The sequence below is a fragment of the Cryptomeria japonica genome, chromosome 10 (assembly GCF_030272615.1).
Source record: "Cryptomeria japonica chromosome 10, Sugi_1.0, whole genome shotgun sequence".
Taxonomy (NCBI): Eukaryota; Viridiplantae; Streptophyta; class Pinopsida; order Cupressales; family Cupressaceae; genus Cryptomeria; species Cryptomeria japonica.
The window spans coordinates 135,804,529-135,826,360 of NC_081414.1; the positions used below are offsets into that span (position 1 = coordinate 135,804,529).

The 21,832-nt window shown below is 35.0% G+C and overlaps 1 protein-coding gene across 7 annotated transcripts in view; it reads left to right on the forward strand.

Moving 5' to 3' along the window:
- Positions 1–2,377: 2,377 nt before the first annotated feature.
- Positions 2,378–21,832, forward strand: part of LOC131027166 (uncharacterized) — a 183,713-nt gene continuing 164,258 nt past the window's right edge. For 3 of the 7 annotated variants that reach the window (XM_057957163.2, XM_057957165.2, XM_057957159.2), the window contains exons 1-3: positions 2,378–2,530; positions 2,640–2,705; positions 18,537–18,635. In XM_057957163.2, coding sequence (XP_057813146.2) covers positions 2,664–2,705; positions 18,537–18,635 — 141 coding nt within the window. In that variant the 5' untranslated portion in view covers positions 2,378–2,530; positions 2,640–2,663. Of the gene's footprint in view, positions 2,531–2,578; positions 2,706–17,663; positions 17,747–17,915; positions 18,024–18,536; positions 18,636–21,832 lie in introns of those variants that run through there. The other 4 variants (XM_057957164.2, XM_057957162.2, XM_057957161.2 and 1 more) reach the window with 4 other exon arrangements.

Below are 21,832 nucleotides of genomic sequence, written 5' to 3' on the forward strand. Positions count from 1 at the left end.
GACAGGTGGTAATATGCCTACTACTCACACATTATTGAAATTTGTCCTCTGTAGCAAGAAAGAGATGATATAAGATGCAATGTGGCTAACCAAACATTGAGTTGGAATGTTGTAGATTTGTTTAGTTATGCAAGTGTTACAGGGGAAAAGGTGAGATCCATGAGGGACTAATGACTGGACAAACAATGATGGGACTAATTAATCTGTTATGGAAAAAGACAGTCAAGATTCAAGAGTGTAGTAACCCATCAAATCAATGTAATGTAATATATTGTATTGTAAAGTAGTAGAGGATAGTCATTGCCTCTTGACTTCTTGTAATATAATAAGAAATACCTATCAAATCAATGCAATGTAATATATTGTGTTGTAAAGTAGTAGAGGATAGTCATAGCCTCTTGACTTCTTGTAATATAATAAGAAATACCTACTGGACATGTAAATCAGAACCAAAGACTCTCATCTAAAATGATTCGCCGAGTCCAGGGTGGAGCTATAAAAGAACATAAGAATTTGATGTAATTTTATTTTATAATCTGAGACGCTGGACTTATATGTCCCAGGCAAGACCAGAGGTTTTCTTGACTCCGTTCTTTCCTACTGATGCTTGCATTGAACGAAGTTTGTAAAAACTTATATAATTTATCAATAAAACTACGAGCTTCGGCCTTTTACAGATAAAAATAAATAAATTATAATATAATAATAATAAAGTATAATATAAATATAATATTAATAAAATATAATAATATAATAATAATATACCCACTATTAACATGATGCATTAATAATCAAGTTTATGATTCAATCAAAGTTAGGATTAGTGTTAAGTTATGATTACTTTTAAAATTATCATTAGGTTAGGTTTTGTTTAAATCTTCAATTTAGCCTTATGTTAAGGTTGAATTAAAGATAGCGTTAGATTTAAAGTTAGGTTAGGGTTAATGTCAATGTTATTGGATAAACATTAAGACTATCAGGACATTTACAATTGAAAACAAAGATAAAAAGTTAAAAATCAATTAAAATTATACTTAAATATTCCATTATTATATTATATTATTATTATATAATAATTACTTAAATTATTTTTCATTATATTTAAGAAAATTATATTACAAAATTACATAAGGATTACCCCAATCTAACTTTTATATTTTTAATGTTGTGTATATTATATATTGATTTTTAAAAAGTTTGAAAAAAGTTTGATTAAATTTAAATCCTTTAAATTTATAGTATAATTTTTAAAAGTTTTAGAATTTGTTAAATATTTGTTTGGTGGATGTGTAAAATAAATTTGATAAGAAAATTTAAACATGCTAAATATTATTTTAACTATAAAAAAATTGCCTAAAAAAATTCATTCAATAATGGATCCCCAAAATCTGCTAATAAGATGGAAATTTTTCGACCCTAATGGCAAGTACTAATAAACTTATTAATAATTATTATTGAGTTAAAATTTGGAGTCAAAATTAGAAACAAATAAAAAAGAGGGCAATTTTTTTTAGAGCCATGTGTCTTTTTTCTCAATATTTTGTTGCTTATTTCTAACCTCCTTTTTTTTCAAAGCTTTTTTTCGTCTTCAAATAGTAGCTGCTCCACTTAAATAGTGAAATATTCCAATTTATCCTTTTCCTTTAATTAAAAATTTGTATGAAATTGTACTTAAGCAATCATAAAAATACATGAGTAAGGATCAAACTTGAAGTGATGCTAACACTGACAATTATAATCTTCATTAACATAATAACATTACAATATTCAACTTCCTAAAATATGTGACTTGAAGCCAACTTTGATCTTTGATTTCAAAATGTAAGAGGGCTTCGGCCCTAGCTCACCCGGTCGTGGATCGCAACTTAAGGCGTGGGTATGCTCCCCATGGTCTTGAGTTCGAGTCCCCGGCTGTGTTAACTCTGTGTGTGTTGCTACCTTGTGAGTGGGTTGTACACACTGGGGGAGTGGGTTGTACACACTGGGGGAGTGGGTTGTACACACTGGGGGATTAGTCTTGCTTCGGCAAGGACACCTCCAGATTCCACGATAGTGAATATAAAAAAAATGTAAGATCAATTTGAGAATTCCTATAACCATAACTCATCTATTAATTACAAAATAAATACTATTGTTTGTTATTATACTTCAACACTAGGTATTAGGAACACTTGCTTATTTATAATACTTAATCAAATAAATGATAAATATATAAATAAAATAATTTATTATTATACTTCAACACCAGGTACTATAACACTTGTCAGTTGCTGCCAAGACAGACTGAACACTTCTTATTTACAATGCTTAATGAAATAAATGATAAATATACAAATAAAATAATTTATTTTCATATATATAAATTAATTTTCCCCCCCAATTCGCATAGATAAACATCCGACTCTAAAAAAGATAGAGAGTGGAGACAGGAGGAGAATTAATAAAACCACAGGTATCTTGAAGCTTCTATTTCCTGTTCCGCTTTAATCTAAGTGCAGAATTTACACGTTCGATTTTCGTCCGAGAACAAGTAAGGTTCAAATTCACCGAAACCAACAATTTTTCATACAACTGTTGCAATTCACAACCCTTTTCGCCATTATTGTAGAATTCAATAAACTCAGAATTGCTGTTAGCAGGCAGTAAAGTAGCGGCTTCTTACCATGGCAGTCAACTTTCAGACACAGATACGAGACAATACCCTGGTAAGTCGGTATATATCTACATTTTCTTCAAGTGAAACTCTTGTATATTCATTTTAGAAATTGAAGTTTATGTCTTACTTTCTCACAATGTTTAATTTTTGATCTTACTTACCACCCACTTGAATTTATAATAATTTGTAGTATGGTTAATCTGCGATAAACTGCCCTTCGCCATTTTAATTACTAATTCTTAAAGAACGCCGGCAACTGTCTGCACCATATTCCATGCATGCTAGCTCTGCCATTTTACTTGCTAAATAATTAATCGCAGGCCAGCTATAGATGAGCTATATTGTTAAGAAAACCTGGGGCCCAAGTATCAGTTACATTCTTTAGATTTCAAATTTTCAAGCTTACTATCCCGAACATAAGCCCGATTATTAAGATTCTAAACCTACGTCTCAAACCTGGGCTGAATTCGCTCATCCCCTGTGCACAGTTGGAATTTGTGTACTTTTGTTTGCTTTGCTTTTTTTATCACGGAGTTTTCCCTTTTTGGGATTTTTTAACAGTGTTTACAATAACTGGAATGTGAAATGCAAGTTTCAAATTCAGTTTTTAATAGATACAAAACAAAAGTAAAGGGAAGAGCCAGGCGTAGCATTGAGAAAAGCACAAACAAAATTTCTAGATGAAATTGCAATCTTTAATAAGGTCTTCAATTTTGTTATTGACAAGCCAAAAATCAAGTGGTAAGGTCTTCAATTTTTTATTGACAAGCCAAAAATCAAGTGGCGAAGTCTTCAATTTTGTTATTGACAAGCGAAAAATCAAGTGCTAAGGTCATCAATTTTGTTATTGACAAGCCAAAAATTAAGTGGTTTGCTTTGTTCAACCCGTATCCTTCTTTCATCAAACGAGTACCAAGGTTCACTATTGCTCACCTCTCTCCCTATTGATTGAACCTCCCAACCTTCTATGCTGGCTAAGGGCCCTCAATTTTTTCAAGCTGAAATTGAGTGGGTTACTATCGATCTTGCCTCGTCTTCCTATTGTTTGACAGGTAGCACAGTTTGCTTATGCTCCACCCCATCCCTTTAGCATTGGACGAGTACCATGGTTTGCTACAGCCTATAACTCAATTTTCAACCTTCAAATGTTGGATGAGTACCTTGGCTTGCTGTTGCTTGCTCCCGTGGATATTCATAATTTGTATAATTTTTAAATTTTCTTTTACTATCATGGAGTTACCCCTTTTTTTTGGTACTTGCATGAGTTGTTAATTTTGATTATGATATCATTCTCATTAACCTACTTTGGTACTTTTGGATATTAATTTGAGCTTTTTGGACATTTCAGTTGAGCTTTTTGGACATTTCAGTCACTCGATTTCATTCTTGTTGTTGACAACTCTGTAATCAACATTTTTTGAATTCAAGCAGCATATTGGACGGTTGGCTTGCAAACATGAAATTGAAAGAATGTACATTGAGACTGGCCTGGTACCATTGCATGAAATTTGAAATTTCTTCTAAAGTACCAATACTAATTCTTTTTGGAGAATCTATTTGACTCCGTATTTTCTAAAAGAAATCTCAATGCATTTCCAAAATTTGATTCTTCAAAAGAAAAAGCAAATAGTAAAGGCATGCTTGAATTCACTAATGGCAATAACCAAAGCAAAGGCCCGAAGTCAAAGGCACGTAGATTTTACAGAGGTTTTTTAAATTTTTCTCAAGCATTTGTTAAATTCAAATTTCATATTTGGAAGACTGAATATTTGAGAGGTGGTTTGTGCATACAAGGCCGTTGGTAGTTGAACTTGACCTCATTATCAACAGCTATGTGTAAGGACGTTCACACTGGATTAACGGTTAGCTAGGTGGCCAGTGCCCTCCACACATCCACCCACTTGGGATTGTAACTAGACAAGTTGTCTATGTCTCCACTTGGTTGGCCATGATGAATTGACCATCTCAAAAGTTTTTATCAATGCATAGTGCCATAAGAACATACAAGTAGGCAGTGAAGAAGAAGACTTTGGCCACCAACATGAGGGACATTTCTGCCTTAGTCAACAAACATGTTGTCAAAACCTTGAAAACTAGCAAGCTATTGGGATCCAATCATTTGCTATCAATAGAGGGAATTAGCCCAAGTGAAGGTATCATAAACATATTTTAAAAGGCGAGAAGAAAAAGTTCAGATTCAGGCTGGTATAATGCAAATTTATATTTGAATTTCAGTGGTTTTAATTCATTTTTTTGTTGTGTGAGATGGCTTATTGGAAAAAAAAAAAGGTTTGAATTTTGAATACATATTTTGTGAATAATATGATTATGAATATGGAGATCCTCCAATGCAATGTGAAAATTTGTAGGGAGACCCTTGTTCAGAATTCAACCTAACACTTGAAGAGAATCTTATGTGGAGGTTAATTTTTTAGGAATGAGGAGATAAAGCACACAAGAGAAAGAAGGTGGTCTTGTTATTCATTAGAATCAGAGATTCAATGCATTATGCAGAGGTCATGTACACAAGAGAAAGGAGGTGGTCATGGTCTGGGTAAAAGTCCCAAGAGACAAGTTCTGGTTGATGGTATTGCTGTCATATATATTACATGGACTTTTTTCTTGGCATTTGTTGTAAGAGTCTTTGAAGAAGGCTTGAGTTCATCAGGTCACCATAGTGCTTGCTTAACAAGTAACATAATAGGTCAATCTTGGAAGGCTTGTTTGTTCATATCTTTAATCCCAAAAGAGAGGAATCTACTGTTTTTGATTACAAGAGAACAATAGTGGTTTGGTATGAGTCCAATTTTTTTAATTAAGTTATGAGCCTGCACATGACTAGCCAAAAGTTTAAATGATTATGCCAGGACATAAGACAAGCAAAAGTTAATTGAAACAAATAAAAGTATAAAAGCTTTGTGTATCTTTGTTGCTCGAGCAAATGAAAGAGATTTTGGTTCAGCATTGGATCAAGGTATGGAAATTCAATATATATGAAGAGCCTCATATTATAGTGTTTGCAAGACCTATTTCTTAGTTTGACTGCTGGGTATGCCAAGGGTTATTGATTTTGCTTCTTTGTTTTTAAGGTTCTTGTAGAGGTGTAGTCTACAATTGCTTGGAGTACATCTTAAACCAAGATTAAAGTTTAATTTTTGATATTTGTAAGTTTTTACATGTTTCTGCATATTTTGCACTTCTTAAGTGATTCGATTGAGGATTTTGGTGCCAAAATCTAGGTGATTTATTGCCTTTTCTTGCATTAGAACTGATTTTGTGTAAATGGAAGCTCCTTAGCATAGAGATTTCTATGCTTCCAGCTTTCAAACCAAAGAAGAAGAGGTCAACAGGTATTTTTTATGCCAATGAGGATTAGCACGTGGTTGGCATTCACCAAGAGAAACACCCACACAGTTGATTTAGAGAATAAGATAAGGCATAGATCACATCCAGGCCAAAACTTGGGGACGGTGATTAATGGGGATCAGTATGATGCAGATGGCAATGAGGATAAAATCTTTGAAGCCAATATAGATGATGATTAGGGCTTTAGAAATAATGATGATGCCCATCTGCATGATCAGCAAAATAAGGATTCGATTTCAAGTTATCCTTTGAGGGATCAACTACTTAGGGCCATTGACTTTTGTTTCCTTTTCTGTTTGCACTTTGCATGTGGATTCAAATAGTGCATTGTTAATTGCATGTTCTAGTCAGCCTCACATTCACCTTCCTGCACCTATTCCTATAACATAAGGTGAAAAACAAAATCTGTTTACATGTTGTAATGTCCCCTTGTTGAAAAAGGATTTATTAATAAATAATAATAATAAATTAAAATATAAAAGAATAAAAATAAAAATTAATATAATTAAAATTTAGTTAAGTTTAATGCATGGTCAAAAGGTGTGAAATGAAAAGTTGTGACTCCCTCAAACATGAGATATGAAAGGGAGAAAAGAGAACTTCATTTGGGGAGTGTTGATGTGCCTTATGCACATGCGAACACAGAATAAAATACCAAGGTATCTTATCCTCTCTTGAACAAAGTTTCCCGATTGCTGAAGATCTTGCTGAAGGATCAATCGGAGTAACTCCAAGGTTCTGGTATGTAGGGTCTCTACGTGTGGATAAGCTTCTCGCGGTATGATGTGATTTTGCTGGAATCACAAGGGGACTTACATTCGATGACCTGAGTGTTTGATTTGCTTTGGATATCACTGGAACGTGGGTCTTTACTGATCCTTGATTTTAAAAAGGGAAAAAGGATAAGGGTTAGAGAAGGATCTAATTCTAACACTAAGAATTTAGGAGCAATGGATGACCTTTGATGAAACTCTAACTAAGTCTTGCTTTGACATGCTAGGATCATCTCCACAAGTTTAGTGCGATCTTCTAAGGATGGCTTTATGATGTTCAGATCACCGCTACAAGCATAGACACCGTCAGGTTGATGCATATCAATGAAGAAGCGACAATTGAAGTTAAGCTTAAGCTGAATGATTCCAGTTGACTACGCAAGGCAAGTTTGCAATCAACAAACCGCTAGTAGTATGGATATACAAATTTCACCATTGATCATACAAATTTCTTCCATTCATCTAATAACATGAAATTAAACTTGAGAAGTATAGAGACCATGCAAATTGTAGAATGTAATAACCCACCATAATTAACTCAACAAAATTGACCATTCTTTTTTTTTTTTGTGATTAATTTAATCATTATGTTTGATTCAATCGCATACTCTGGGCATCCATCCATTCGGATTAGGCATTCATCCATCTGGGATGAGCATCTAACCATACGGGTTAGGCATTTGTCCATACGGGACATAAGATTTCATCTATCCAATACGGGATAGGCATCTACCCATACGAGGTAGGCATCTATCCAATCGGGATAGGAAGTGCTCTGGCCAGAGACTTAGACTCATCAGGACCATTCGAGTCCTGAGCCACTCACTAAGTACTACACTCTTCTAACAGAAGTGCACCGAGGTCGCCGTCCTTAGGAGTAATTAAATAACATAATACAAGCTTGAATTCCACCTCGGAATTTGGCTTAAAGCCTCGGGAAGTCAAGCGAATCCATATGGGATTCCTTCCGAGTATGCATTGAATTACTTTTTCCAATTTAATTTTCTTATCTTTCAAAATAGGATCCTTACTCAATCTTTCTTTTACCAAGCCTAGACCCTACCCACGAACGCCTGAGTACGAGGGACAACTCTGTCCCAAGACTGCCTACATACCCGCTTCGGCACGAGATCAAGGCGTAAAGTATGTAGTTCTATTTTCTACTCTATGGTTTGATGTAAACTGATTAGTGGGTACGCAACCCTTTCTAGGTTCAATGTCCCAGACAGTTTCTCTGCGGTTGCTACCCACGATGGTAGCGCTTAAGCAAAGGCTCAAGATGGCCTATTGCTTGTGGCCTAAAACAACTAGATCCTAATTCTTATCATGAGCATCACCCTTGACCAATTGTCAATCAACAACAATTCTTCGAGATTAAATCAATTTTACAAAAGCATTTCACTCATCATCCCTATAGGGGTTTACTATAGTTTAACTCAACGAATGAAAGATCGTTTTAGAATTATCTTATTAAATTATCGATCCAAGGGGGATTACCCGCCCCTTGGATTTTAACTTCCAAGTGTCCCTTATTACTCCTCGACGATTTATAGGGACGATGCCACAGACGTCGTTGATGTAGCTTTATTAGGCATTAAGTGCAGTAGTTCAACACGACGGCATTACCCGTAAGTGTGACCTAGAGGCACCGTATATACCGAACGCTACTATGTTTTGGTTTCCATCTTCCTTTATTTAGTTTTCTAACTACGAGCTATGAAAACATCATACTTGAAAACAACTACTAATTGAATGCGCAAAATTTAATTAATTGAAGTAACTACTTGAAATATAACTTGCATAACAATGACCATCATGAAACTTGCATATTAATAATTACATGTGTACTTGCATGAAAACGTCAATACATGTAATTAATCTATAAGTAATTTGCATGTTATAAGAATAGTGCAACTTGCATGAAAACATCAATAAATGTAATTAATCTATAAGTAATTTGCATGTTATAAAAATAGTGTAACTTGCGTGCATGATTAAGCAATCCAAAAATAGCGATTAAATTTAGGCATTTGATTCAAATCATATTAATGTGAATTATTTGCTTAATGCCGACTAAGTGCCCCAATGGATCTTAATAGATCGAATGATTCTAATTATAACATTTGATATAATATAATTTACAAGTATAAATTTATTATAGATAAGTTAATCGTGAATTTATTCCTCAATAATCCCCAATATTTATAAATTTTTCTAAGTTAATTTAATAACTTAAAGTTTATACTAAGGAAAAAGAAAATTAACGATTTCAAATTTGCAATTTATACATTTATTTCTAAATTGTATTTTATACATCTATATCAAAAAAAAAACTAAATAAATATAACAACAAAAAAAACATGGGCGAATTGTTTATGTTTAATAATAAATAGGGGGGGTGGGGACCACGGGTCCCATCACCCCTGCGGTCCTGAATGCACAGGCCCGCAGGGTTGAGGGGACATCGTGGGCCCCTCCACTCCCCTGCGGCCATTGCCGTGACAGTGACCGTAGGGGTAGTGGGGGGTACCACTGCCCCCTCCGGCAGTTACAATACCCGCCACCCCTGTACGCCTCCGAAATCATTCGAATAATTTTCGAAGTCCGTGTCTTTGCTTGCAACATTAATATATTTTAACTTTTGAAATAAATTATATATATATATATATATATATATATATATATATATATATATATATATATATATATATATATATATATATATATATATATATATATATATATATATGGTTTTTTTCATTCCCAATTACTTATTGATATATTTAAACAAAAGAGAATTTATTTATGAAAATAAGAACATAGATAATCAAACAATTGTTTTAGATTGATTTTACAGTAAACAGGAGGTTAATATTTCCAGTATTCACAGGGGGATAGAGAGTTTATTTCCAGTACTCACAGGAAGATTGTTTATCTCCAATATTCACAGAGAGATCTTATTCAACTCATAGGGAGATTTATTTAACTAATAATCACAGAGAGATTTATTTAACTAAAATTCACAGAGAGATCTTATTCAACTCACAGGGAGATTTATTTAATCTAATAGTCACAGAGAGATTTATTTAACTAAAATTCACAAAGAGATCTTATTCAACTCAGAGGGAGATTTATTTAATCTAATAATCATAGAGGGATCTTATTCAACTAAAATTCATAGAGAGATCTTATTCAACTCACAGGGAGATTTATTTAATCTAATAATCACAGAGGGATCTTATTCAACTAAAATTCATAGAGAGATTTTGATTCAACTATTATTCACAGAGAGATCTTACTCAACTCACAGGAAGATTAAAGAATGAGATTCAGATTTCCATTCGAAGAACCAGAGAAATGAATTAGAGGGAAGAGGTAAAGATTAAGATTCAAATCACACAGGGAAGAATTTTATTCTCAGAAAAAGAGATTTAAAAAAAAATTTGCTAAAATCTTTGAAAAAAAACAAAAAGCAAGATCATGTGCATATTTTCTAAAGGGAAATAAAATAAATAAATAACTATCTTTTGTATGCACTATATGAAAGAATTATCATTATTATTTATCCCCAAATAAAAGATTTAAAATCTAATAAAAGAATTTCTTTATATAAAGGAAGATCTATAACTTATTTTTTTTTGATAATACGAATTCCTCATAAGTGAATGTGAAATAACAAGGAGAGAACTTGGTTTATCGAGCTTGATGTTGAATCCATTGGTTATCCTTTTGATCCTTCCTTGCAACTTGAGAGAAATCCTTCAAACAACAACTTAAAATTCCTGCAACGAAAAAAAAGAGACTACCAAAGAAGATCTACTTTTAAAACTTGAGAAATTTTCTTCAAAACATAATCAACCCCCTTCTTTGAAACTTGCATACAATTTTATAAGAAAAATCCCTCCATTCCACTATTTAGAAAATTTAATTAAAAAGGAGATTCTTTCCCAATTTTGGACTTCATGCAAATTGATTAAACTTAGTGGGGGAGTTACATGCAAGGTGGTGGAGAATCCTCTAGAAGCTTCTTATTCTTCCTACAACATGTGCCATAGTTGGAAGTGGAAAATAAATAAATAAAAATAATGTATATTTTCCATGTGTGTTTGTGTGTGTGTATATTATTTTCATTCTTTTTATAACATTTATTCAATCATTTAAATAGCTTATCCAAAAATATGATAGAATTGTATTTAAATCAAAAAGTGATAAAGGAGGGTTGTGACATAGAATCGACACATAGAATTCACCATTCCTTCAATGAAGTTTACATGTCTCTTGCAACAATGTCTTGGCAACAATCTTTGCCTTCTCTTTTCTACTCTACTCTAAAATGCTATCTACTATTGAGCTACTAATTATTGACTATCTTTCCTTTTTGCTAACTCCTAACTATTCTCTGACTATTAACTATTAACCTTTACAAATAAGGAGCCAGGGCTTTATATAGAGAGCCATTTACAAATTGACGGCTCTGATTGACTTAGAATCAACGGTAGGATTACAGGATAGAAACCCTAATTAGGGTTTGTTACAACAAACTTCCTTAGCCAATTAGAAAATTACATTCTAGGAGTGAGGACCAATAGGAAGCGGGGGTAGGTACACCGAAGTTTGTGCTGTCTCCGAGGAGTCACGTACATTGAATCTGGACATGGTGAGGTGGACCAATCCGATTGGAGGAGCAGTGATTGGGATGTCACCTTGTTTGACGTCTATGCCTTGCTTGATCTTCCTTCATCCTTGATGTGCCTTGATGAACAACGTACCTCCTTGACTCCCATATGCTTGATGAGGCTTCCTTACTGTCAAGTGTTCTTTCTCTGATAGCATACCTCGCCTTGAAGTGTTGGTAAGGTCATTCTTCTCTGTCATCATGAGGTTCCTTTATGTGGTAGAATGAGGTCTTGAGGCTAGCTTGCAATTCCTCGAACATTTGAAGTCTTCCAACGCTTTAGAAGCACCTTGAGTCCTCCTCCATGCCTTTGAAGTGTCCTTGATAATGATGGGACTGGAATAGGTCGTCCTTGTCTTGGCCCGGTCTTCTTTCATCTGCAAAACAAACCAAAAGATGATTAAGGACACATAATAAATTCATTCTAACATAGCATTTTCTATCTTAAATCATCAACAAGAAGACATCAAAATGAAGTTTACTCAAAATCCTCTCTAGGGACAGGCCCTATTAGAATTTTGCTCAGGACTCTTTGGAAGGGTCAGGAGCGAAATTTGCATTCTTGGCTCAAATTCTTCTCACTTTATGACCATACTTGCTCAGATGCATGTCTAAGGATGCCCTCAATCTCAACCAACACCAAGTTTGATGCAAAATTGGAGTAAAATGGAGTTTTTAAGGATTTCGCTTTGGACCCTTTGGAAGGGTCAGGAGCGAAATTCTTGATTAGACTCAAATTCTATCATTTTTCTACTCCAAAATGCCCCCTAAGACAATCACATGCTAGCCTTCTTCCCATCTAGGCTTAGGAATCCATACCTTGACCTTCATCATGAGCAAATTAGGTGAAATTGAGAATTTCGCTCTGGACCCTTTGGAAGGGTCAGGAGCGAAATTCTTGACTTGCTTGTTTTCCTTCACCAAGGTCTATCCTTTTCACTCTCTATACTTGGACTCTCATCTTTGGATCCCTCTCCCATGCATGCAACACTTGCTTGACCCTCAAAATGGCCAGAAAGGAGAATTTCGCTAAAAATCATGGCTAGGGATAGAACCTATTTAGGATTTCGCTTTGGACCCTTTGGAAGGGTTAGGAGCGAAATTCCAGTTTTGAGCACATTTGCTTCATTCTTTCAACTCCAAACTACCTCAAAAGGCAAGGACACATCACTCCACACCTATCTATGCCATAAAAACCAAGGATTTGACCATCTCCAAGGGAAAATAGGTGTCCTTCAAGAATTTCGCTTTGGACCCTTTGGAAGGGTCAGGAGCGAAATTCTAGTTTTAGCTCAATTCCTTCACATTTGGTGATCATAAGCAACTCAAAGCCATGCCTAAGGACATCTCCAATCCTAATTCACCCTAACCCACACTTGGCTTAGCATAAAATTGAGAGAAAAGGGAGGTTTTGGGGAATTTCGCTTTGGACCCTTTGGAAGGGTCAGGAGCGAAATCCACACTCTAGGCTTAACTCTTCATCTTTTCAACTCCAATCTTCCTTGCAAGGTAAAAATACACCACTCCACTTGCATCCATGCCATAAGAATCAATGTACCTCATCCAAGATGAAAATAGGAGTTTTCAAGAATTTCGCTCTGGACCCTTTGGAAGGGTCAGGAGCGAAATTTCTATTTTAGGCTAAAATCCTTCACTCCTTCACTTTTAGTCACTCCCTAAGGCAAAAACATGTCAATCCACTTCCTAACATGCCTTAGAAACTAAGAACTTGGTCTAAACAAGGAAGAAATTGAGGTCTATGGGGATTTTCGCTTTGGACTGTTAATGCATGGTAGCTTATGCAAGATAAGATCTTCCTAACCTTCCTGTTCTGTTATTCATCTACATGCTTCATGTCTGATTTATATTACATATGATTATCGGATTGTACAAACATTGCTTATCATTAAGTTATCGGGTTAAATTAGCCGATACATACTTGCTATCGGATGCATAAACATTGGCACCGATTCACATCTGTTATCGGGCTTAATTATATCGAGCATATTTGTTATCGGGTTTAATGAATACACCGCTTCATTTGGCATTAAACATTGGTTAACAAATGCACCGGTTGGATTATATTCATCGTGCACTTTGAATCATCGATGTTTATCTGAAACGATTCATTAAATAGATCAGTCATTATATTATGATATTACAATATGCTATCGGGGGTTTTTGAACCGATAATCAGCATTGTGTTAATGGTATAAATGTAAAGGCACCGATCAATGGGTGCATTGATCGGTCATGCCTAAAAGGCATGACCGGTCAATACACCAATTGACCGGTTGCCTAAATGATATATATGCCAATTGAACTCATTTGGAGAAGACATAGAAAATATTAAATGATCTCTCTCCTTCAGACCTGCAGATAAAAATCAGAATTATTAGACATTGACATAATTCCTCATATCCATATATAGCATACATAGTTCATAACTTGTTCTTTAATTGAAATTGAAATAACTTTACATGGACCCTTTGGAAGGGTCAGGAGCGAAATCCATGTTCTTGGTTGGTTTCCCACTTCCTTCATCCAATTCTCCTTCAAACTTGATCAAATTCAAGCTCCTTTCTTCTCACTTAAGTGAATCTACCATCAAATTAGCCCAAGACAAGGTCATTTTCATCATTTTAGGCAAGATAGGGGGTCAAACTGAGGGCTTCGTTCTGGACCCTTTGGAAGGGTCAGGAGCGAAATTCTCCCTTTGGGTTGATTTCTACCACTTCATCGCCTCAAACCTCTTCTCAAAGGCAGATATGCATCAAAGCCTCCTCAACCATGCCTCAAAAATCCAAAACTTGGCCATATCAAAGAGCAAAATAGAGGAAAAGTGTATTTCGCTCTGGACCCTTTGGAAGGGTCAGGAGCGAAATTCTCATTTTAGGCTCATTTTCACCTTTTTCCTCCCTTCTTTGGCTTGGATATAACTTATTAGGCCTCTCTTGATCATCCTCCAATCCAAGTTAGCATTCACTTCAAGGTTCTGTGAAGAAAAAAGGGTCTCATATGAATTTCGCTTTGGACCCTTTTGAAGGGTCAGGAGCGAAATTCCTCCTTATGCTCAAATCCTGACTTCATTTTCATATTTCTTCACTCCAAATAAGTGTTTTGCCCTCAATAATGCCTGGGAATGAGTTAGTTCTAAGTTTGGATCAAAGTAGAATGTCCTATAGAGGAATTCGCCCTGGACCCTTTGGAAGGGTTAGGAGTGAATTTGAAATTCGCTTTGGACCCTTTGGAAGGGTCAAGAGTGAAATTTGACATTTTGGTCTCTCCGTCGGGATTCATATATGGAATATAACATTTAAGTATAAGTGTCACTTATACTTTAAGTTATATTCCATATATACTGTCAAGATGTTTGAGAGTGATTTCGGACCTCCAGGAGTTATAATGCAAAATCTAGTTTTTGGAGGATTCTTCAATTTTCTAGACTTAGTCAAATTTTAGGATCAGGATGACATTCCAGACTTAGCCAAATTTCAGGACATTTGAAGATCAGGATGACATTCTAGACTTCATCACTCACCAATTTGACCTAACTCAGACCTTCAAAGATGATATTCACTCACCAAGCTTCATTGACCTCCTGAAACTCAAACAAGACAGTATTAGCAACAAGAGCAAAACTAGGCCTAAGGGAGACTTTCAAAGAAACCCTAACCTGGAGCACCTGCTGACTCCCCCTGGCTCAAGCAGAGCCTGCCATCCTAGTGATCCCCTTGGTGACACTCAAAATGCAAAGGCTAACAAACAAAACCCTAAAAACCTAGAAAGCAAAAAAAAGTAGGGGATGTGTGAATACGTCACAACAGAAAGAAAAGGAAAAATGGAAGAAAGAAGGGAGCAAAGGAATTAAGGAAGCATTAATGGGAAGAAGATATAAAAGTGACTCTTGCAAAGGGGCAGCAATGATGAAAGGTTGTGACCCTTTTGAAGGGTGGTGATTGTGAAAGGTTGCGCCCTTTAAGAAGAGGTGTGACTCTCCCTCACATTGGAGGATATAAAGTGGAGAAGTTTTCATTTGAGAAAGAAGGATCCATGGAATAGAACAAAATATCTGAAGCATTAAAAGCAGATTTAGGGGCAGACCTAAATCAGAATGAAGAATGATATGAACATTTATCAAAGAGAACAGAACACAAATACAAATCTGCAAACAATAATAAAGCAGGCATTGAAGAAAAAGAAGAGGAAACATTAAATCAATAACCAGATAATCAGACCCGATGGAATAGAAAGGATTCTCATACACACACACACACACACACACATATATATATATATCTGAGTATAGGCAGCTGATCAGATTGATATAAACAACAGACCTGTGCATTTAAAGAGGGAAACAACATCGAATTGAATCTGTCCAAATTACCACAGCAGACTGAAAATACATAACCTGCAATAATTCTACAAGTATATTGGGCAAGATTTAGTGTCCTCCCAAAGGGGACATTACACGTCTTCAAGTGTTGAGATCTTTATCATGCTCTCTCCACTCCTTTGAATTCCTTGATTATCCAACAAATGTTTTTTCCTTCTTGCTTCAAATAGTCATAGGCTTGTTCATTCTCAGTGAGATTGAAGTCATTCTCAATAGCATTCTTCTGGGTGTTACTTTTCTAAAATAATTCTTTGAGGAAAGGGATACAACTTTTGCTTTATCCATGGTTAGCAGCAAGACTACATGCACCAAATATCTGGTGATTTTTTTTTGTCTTGTGGGATTTTTCGTAGTCTGATCATCGACTTCCTGATTCTAAGATATGACATTGAGTATTGTTTATGTATGCAGATGGGCTGCTATTATGCTATAGTTGCTGCATAACTATATGAACTCCTTGCTTTAAGAGAATGAATTTCTATGCAAATGTTCTCTTAGTGCTCTTAGTTTTTGTCACACTCAGCCTAAATGTTATCACCACTTTGTTATGCATTTTTCCAGATCCTCTTTGTAACCATTTGCAATGCCCCCTCTTAAAAAATTAAACCAAGACAAACCCAAGTGCCCATCATACAGTTAAGAGGGTCATAATATCAGAAAAAGGAGTGCTTAAGGTATATTATGAAATTACAATAAAGTTAAAAGATTAAATTAATGCCTTTTATAATTTAAGATTATTTTAAATAATAATTCCTCTCAAATAATCAAGGGTCATTTGAAGAGTCATGTCTTTTGAAGGGAATTCTATTTAAGAGAGGCCAAGCAAGGAGAGGAAGGCATGCATTGATGACCAACTCTATTTAATGATTTCTACTCCTTGTTGGAGTATTGACCTATGGTTCAAATAACCTGAGGACAAAACCCCTCTAGTTTAGGAATTGCAGGATGAAAGCCAACAATTCCATGGAGTAATTCTACATAGAGATCACCATTGTGCAAAATTGATTGATTTTCAGTTTATACTTGAAGAAACATCCTTTCAAATCTACAACTTATAATTGGTGCAGCGATCCATATTCCTTGGCAAGGTTGGAACAACTCATATTGCATATGAAAAATGGTTTAAATCTTGAAACCTGCACAATGCCTCAAATAGAAAATCTTTGCTTTCGTATTACAGCAGCGATTTACATCTGCTTTTTTATATTGAAGGTTTGAAAGGCTCAATCGTGCTTAGAGTATGAGGGTGAATTGATCAAGGAACTGCAATTTATAATTTGTGGTGGGATTTATAATTATCTTACAGAATGTTCAGCGACTTTGTTGTGGATCTGTTTGTAGAGATTTCAGAACCCTGTGACTCAAAAAGGTATACATTCAGTTCAAGCAGAGCTGTATGATAGGTGATTTGGTGCTAACATTGTATAACAGAATTCTTGTAACATTATCAATAAAGAAATTTCCTTCCAAGTATTGTCATTTATTCCATTAGATCTATTTATGATTGCAGAATTGATAATTTTATAGCAAATTTTACTACTTATTCATTTGAAGCAATAAATTGTTGAGCAAATAAAAATTGGTTAGATATTATAAAATATTTTATTTGGGATATTACACCATCATCCATGTTATCATGAAGATGAAATGTTATAACGTAGTTACAGTAATAAAGGGAATAATTTAATAAACAAATTTTTGACACCCATTGACTATCATAAGTATTATAAGATATGCTGTCACAAAGGAACACTAAAATTATTCTGCCTGTTGTTATTGCTTTAATTGATACAGTTGAAAGAATCATTTTGACACTTGAAGTTGTCTGATGTGCACGAAGCGAAACCTTCAAGGAGTCAAGAACTTGATACATTTTGGTGACTACCCCCTGCTTGAAGACTTATTCTTTGTTTTTTCCTGTGCTAGAATTTTGTGTAGAGATTTGGCTTCAATCCTGTAACTTCTTTATATCCTAGCATATTGGTGCCATTTTTTAAAATCTTAGTTCTTTGAAAGAATTAAGGTGCTGTCATATTTTTTTGATAGGGTCCTATAGACTGAATGTGCAATACATGCACGAGTACTCTTCCTTAAAATATTCTCAAAAAACAATGAGGATGCTAATCCATATTAATGGCGGTTGCAAATAAAATTGTAAGGAATCCTTTTCAATATCCAAGCTTTCTTCTTTCCAGTAGTGCTAACCTAGCCAAAAGTACAAAAACAAAAGAATTTTGCATTAAAAAGTATTGGTTGCAAAAGCAATTATTGGTCATTGGGTATGTTAAGATGTAAGGGAAAAAACAGTAACAGAAGTATGTAATGATTAATCAATAGGCATGTCAGAATGTTCTTGTGCATTAGCTGTGAAGTTGTTGCACTTTCTCATGCATTAAAAAGTGACAACATGAGAAGTGCAGTATGTTCATATTCATAAGAACTAAGAAGTTATGGGATATGTAAACATTACAACATTAGTTCCAAATGAATTGGAAATGGTTGTCTTCCATGAAATTAAGTGGATATTAATTGCCCTTGTCAATTTGGTACTGCATGGCTAATGTCTTAAGATGGTTGTCGGAGTCGAACATTTCTTCATTAGCCGAATATAGTTCCTTTAATTTGAATTGAAATCATTTTAAATTGATTAAAGTATATCTTCTTCAGGAACTTCGTGAGTTCTTGAACGATCTGCAAAATTGGGAACAATCTATAAAAGAGAGAGATAAGAATTTAAAAAGTCAGGCTCATGAGCAGGAGAAGCCAGTAAGTTTTTATTTGTCATTTTTTTAATCATATCAGAGATAAGCATAGATATTTAGTGCTTTCACATTTATTTTCATTTGTTAAAATCTTATACTCTCTTTTCTCCATTATTCCCAGGATAGTTTAACTTTATATTGTTTTTAATTTGTTTTTCATGCTTTACTTGGCATGTCATTGTTTACTCAAATACATTCAAGTTAGCAAATACTTTTTTGTGTAGTCTCACTTAAGTTGAACTGTATAACACATTTTGTAGTAGTTAATGTTAGAGTAACTCTATTTTAAGAAAATAATACAAGTTCTGTATTTGTCTTAGTTGGCATCAAAAGAACAGTTGGGATCTAGCAACCTTGTTGCCGATGTGAATGGATTTGATGGAATCCAGTTAACTTTCCCACTAAAAATTATTAAGGTTTCATCCCATCAAATGGATCATTAAGATATAGATCAAATGTATATATAAATAAAATTCAAAATATATGCTCTTTTAGAATTTTGAAGACTTATTATCTGTTTGGGTTATCCATTTATTCATTGCCTGTTTTTGACAAGCTTTAACCAAACTCATCAAACTAAAATATCTATAGGAATTCTTTAAAACTTAAATATTTATGTTTATCAAACACAGATTGATGCCAAAAGATATTAGATTTTTGAGGACATACTTATTTGTTTGGGTTATTGATTTGCATTGCTTGTTGGCTGTTTTAGACAAACTCCTATGAAACTCACCGAAATAAAATATTTATTGGTGGTGTGTGTTTGTAATTTTTTTTGAACTTGAGTATGTATGTTCAAGGTTGTAGGGAGATCCATCTTTGATCCCTTCGGACATGTCTCGGGGATCAGAATGCATTTACCATATTGGAAACGTGTGTGGAGATGTCCCTTCTTGCAGGAAACATACCGTCAACATTTCTTTCCATGTCGCCATTAAAAAAACAAAAAAAAACCCTAAGAAACATGTGAAAAAAATGAACCAAAAACCTTAAAATGTATTGCATGAGGTTTTGCAATGTTCTTTAGCAGATGTAATGCCATGCAGGAGCAGATGTATGATAACATTTTAGTTTGAATGAGTTTGGAACTATTTGGATGCCATGGAAGAGCAGATGTAGGACAAAATTTAAGGATTGGATGCCAAGATAGGGGCAAATTTTGACGAAAGTGATGAAAACCCTGTGCTGACTAAAGTGATTGAAATCCCCCTCAAAGAGAATAGGTGAGCCAAATTGATAAGAGGATTGATATTGCCTTGCACAGGGAAAGGCATCACTTGTCTTGGAATTGCTTGGGATTAGATGAGTCCATCCGTGGTATATATAGAAACAAACTAGATATGCTGTGAATAGATTCACTTAAACAAATTATTGAACAATCAACTAACACATAATCTCATTCATCAATGAATCCATAAAAAGGTGGTAGAGTAGTGTTGACGTGTTTGAAATCACATTGCTGCAAACTTCATATGGCCAACGCAGAATAGAATAAACTCACTGAGTATCCTATCCTCTCTTGAGATAAGGAAATCCCTATTGCTATTTTCTTCGTTTGATCAAAGGGAACAACCTCAAGGTTTCGTTTGTCAGGTCTTGACTGCGGGATTGCTCAGTGGTTTGATGTGTTTTTCGCTGGAAACACAAGGGGACTTATGGTAGGATAGGTAATTGCTGGATGAGTTCCCCAAAACTTTAATGGTCTTACTTATCAAATGGTTTAAGTTGAGTTGATACTGTTTTCAATAGGGCTGCGGATTCTCTTGATAAAAAAGGGAAAAAAGGGAAGGGGAGAGAGAGAGAGAGAGAGAGAGAGAGAGAGAGAGAGAGAGAGAGAATTTTAACCAAGATAACAGTTTTAGTAAATAGATGGACACCTCCAAATAACTAAATTAAGCATTACCAGCCATTTAAGCACAATATTTGCATCAATCTAGTGCGATCTTCAAAGGAAAATTGGATTTTCATGTTATCAAATACAACATCAAAATTTTGACATTCATTCAGTGAGCATTCAACAACCGAACTAAGCATGTGAAGGGTTCAGATTAACCATGCAGAAGGAAAGACAATCAGCCATTCCCTAATGGTATGAACTGCGAGGATTCTATCGGATATTTATTTGAAAATGCTATATAAAGGAAAGAAACATGACTGAAAAATTCTAAATTAATGAAGAAGGAGACCATGCACTCACAAAGAAACTTGAAACAGTCTTAACTTTGCATTAAATCCTGTAAATTTTGCCAGAGCTTCAGCAACAATCCATGAACTTCTTACAAAATGAGGGAAAATTAGTCCCTTAAATAGGCTTCAAAAATGGATGAATGGCCAAGATTTAATTTAAATAAGTGGCCCAGATTCATCCATAAAACATGGCTGCCCATACCCATAAATGGGCGGCAAATATCAACAATCACCCCAAAGGGAGTAATAACTACCCAAAAAGGTAATTAGAACTTATCCAGAAATAATCCAAAAAGGTGCATTCATAAAGTTTTACATTTTAGTTGACTTGGAAGTCAAACATGACCTTTTGGCCAAAAAGTGTATTTTCAAGATTTAAAAGGAAAAAGCACTTTCTCTTTTCCATTTGTAGATTCCTTTTCCAAGAACTCATCTTCACTATGCAAATATTCCTGCCAAAGATCACGACCTGCCGCACGCTCCTCACGAACATACTCCTGGAACCTGATGCATAATTGGAATAGCAGACTGAATGGAGGCATAGGAGGATGACGAATTTTATATTGCATGCCCTCAAGATATTGGTCCATGTGCTTCAAACCATCCTTCCAGCTGGAACGATTACGCTCGAAGCACAACATGTTTGACTGGAATTGACCAGCAAAACTTAGGTCCTTAATGGAATAGGTGATCCTATCCGTCCCTAGTCTTTCTTCCCAGTCTGGTCGTATCACTTTATCGGACAGGGCATTTTGCCATCCCGAGACCATTGATCGGAGGATCATTTTGTCGAGTTCTTGCATGGTGTTCAGAATTGTCTCGCACGCATCGTGTTCTTTATCAATGATTTCTCATGTCATTCTTCATGGTGATAGTCCAGTACCATTCCTTAAGAGTGCTGATGTTATGAGGATCTAGGATGGTGGGTAATGTAGGAATTTGTGCATGGGTCCAGAAGAGAGCTCTCATGAGGGGAAGAGTAGTGGCAGCCACTTCATGCATTCTAAGGGA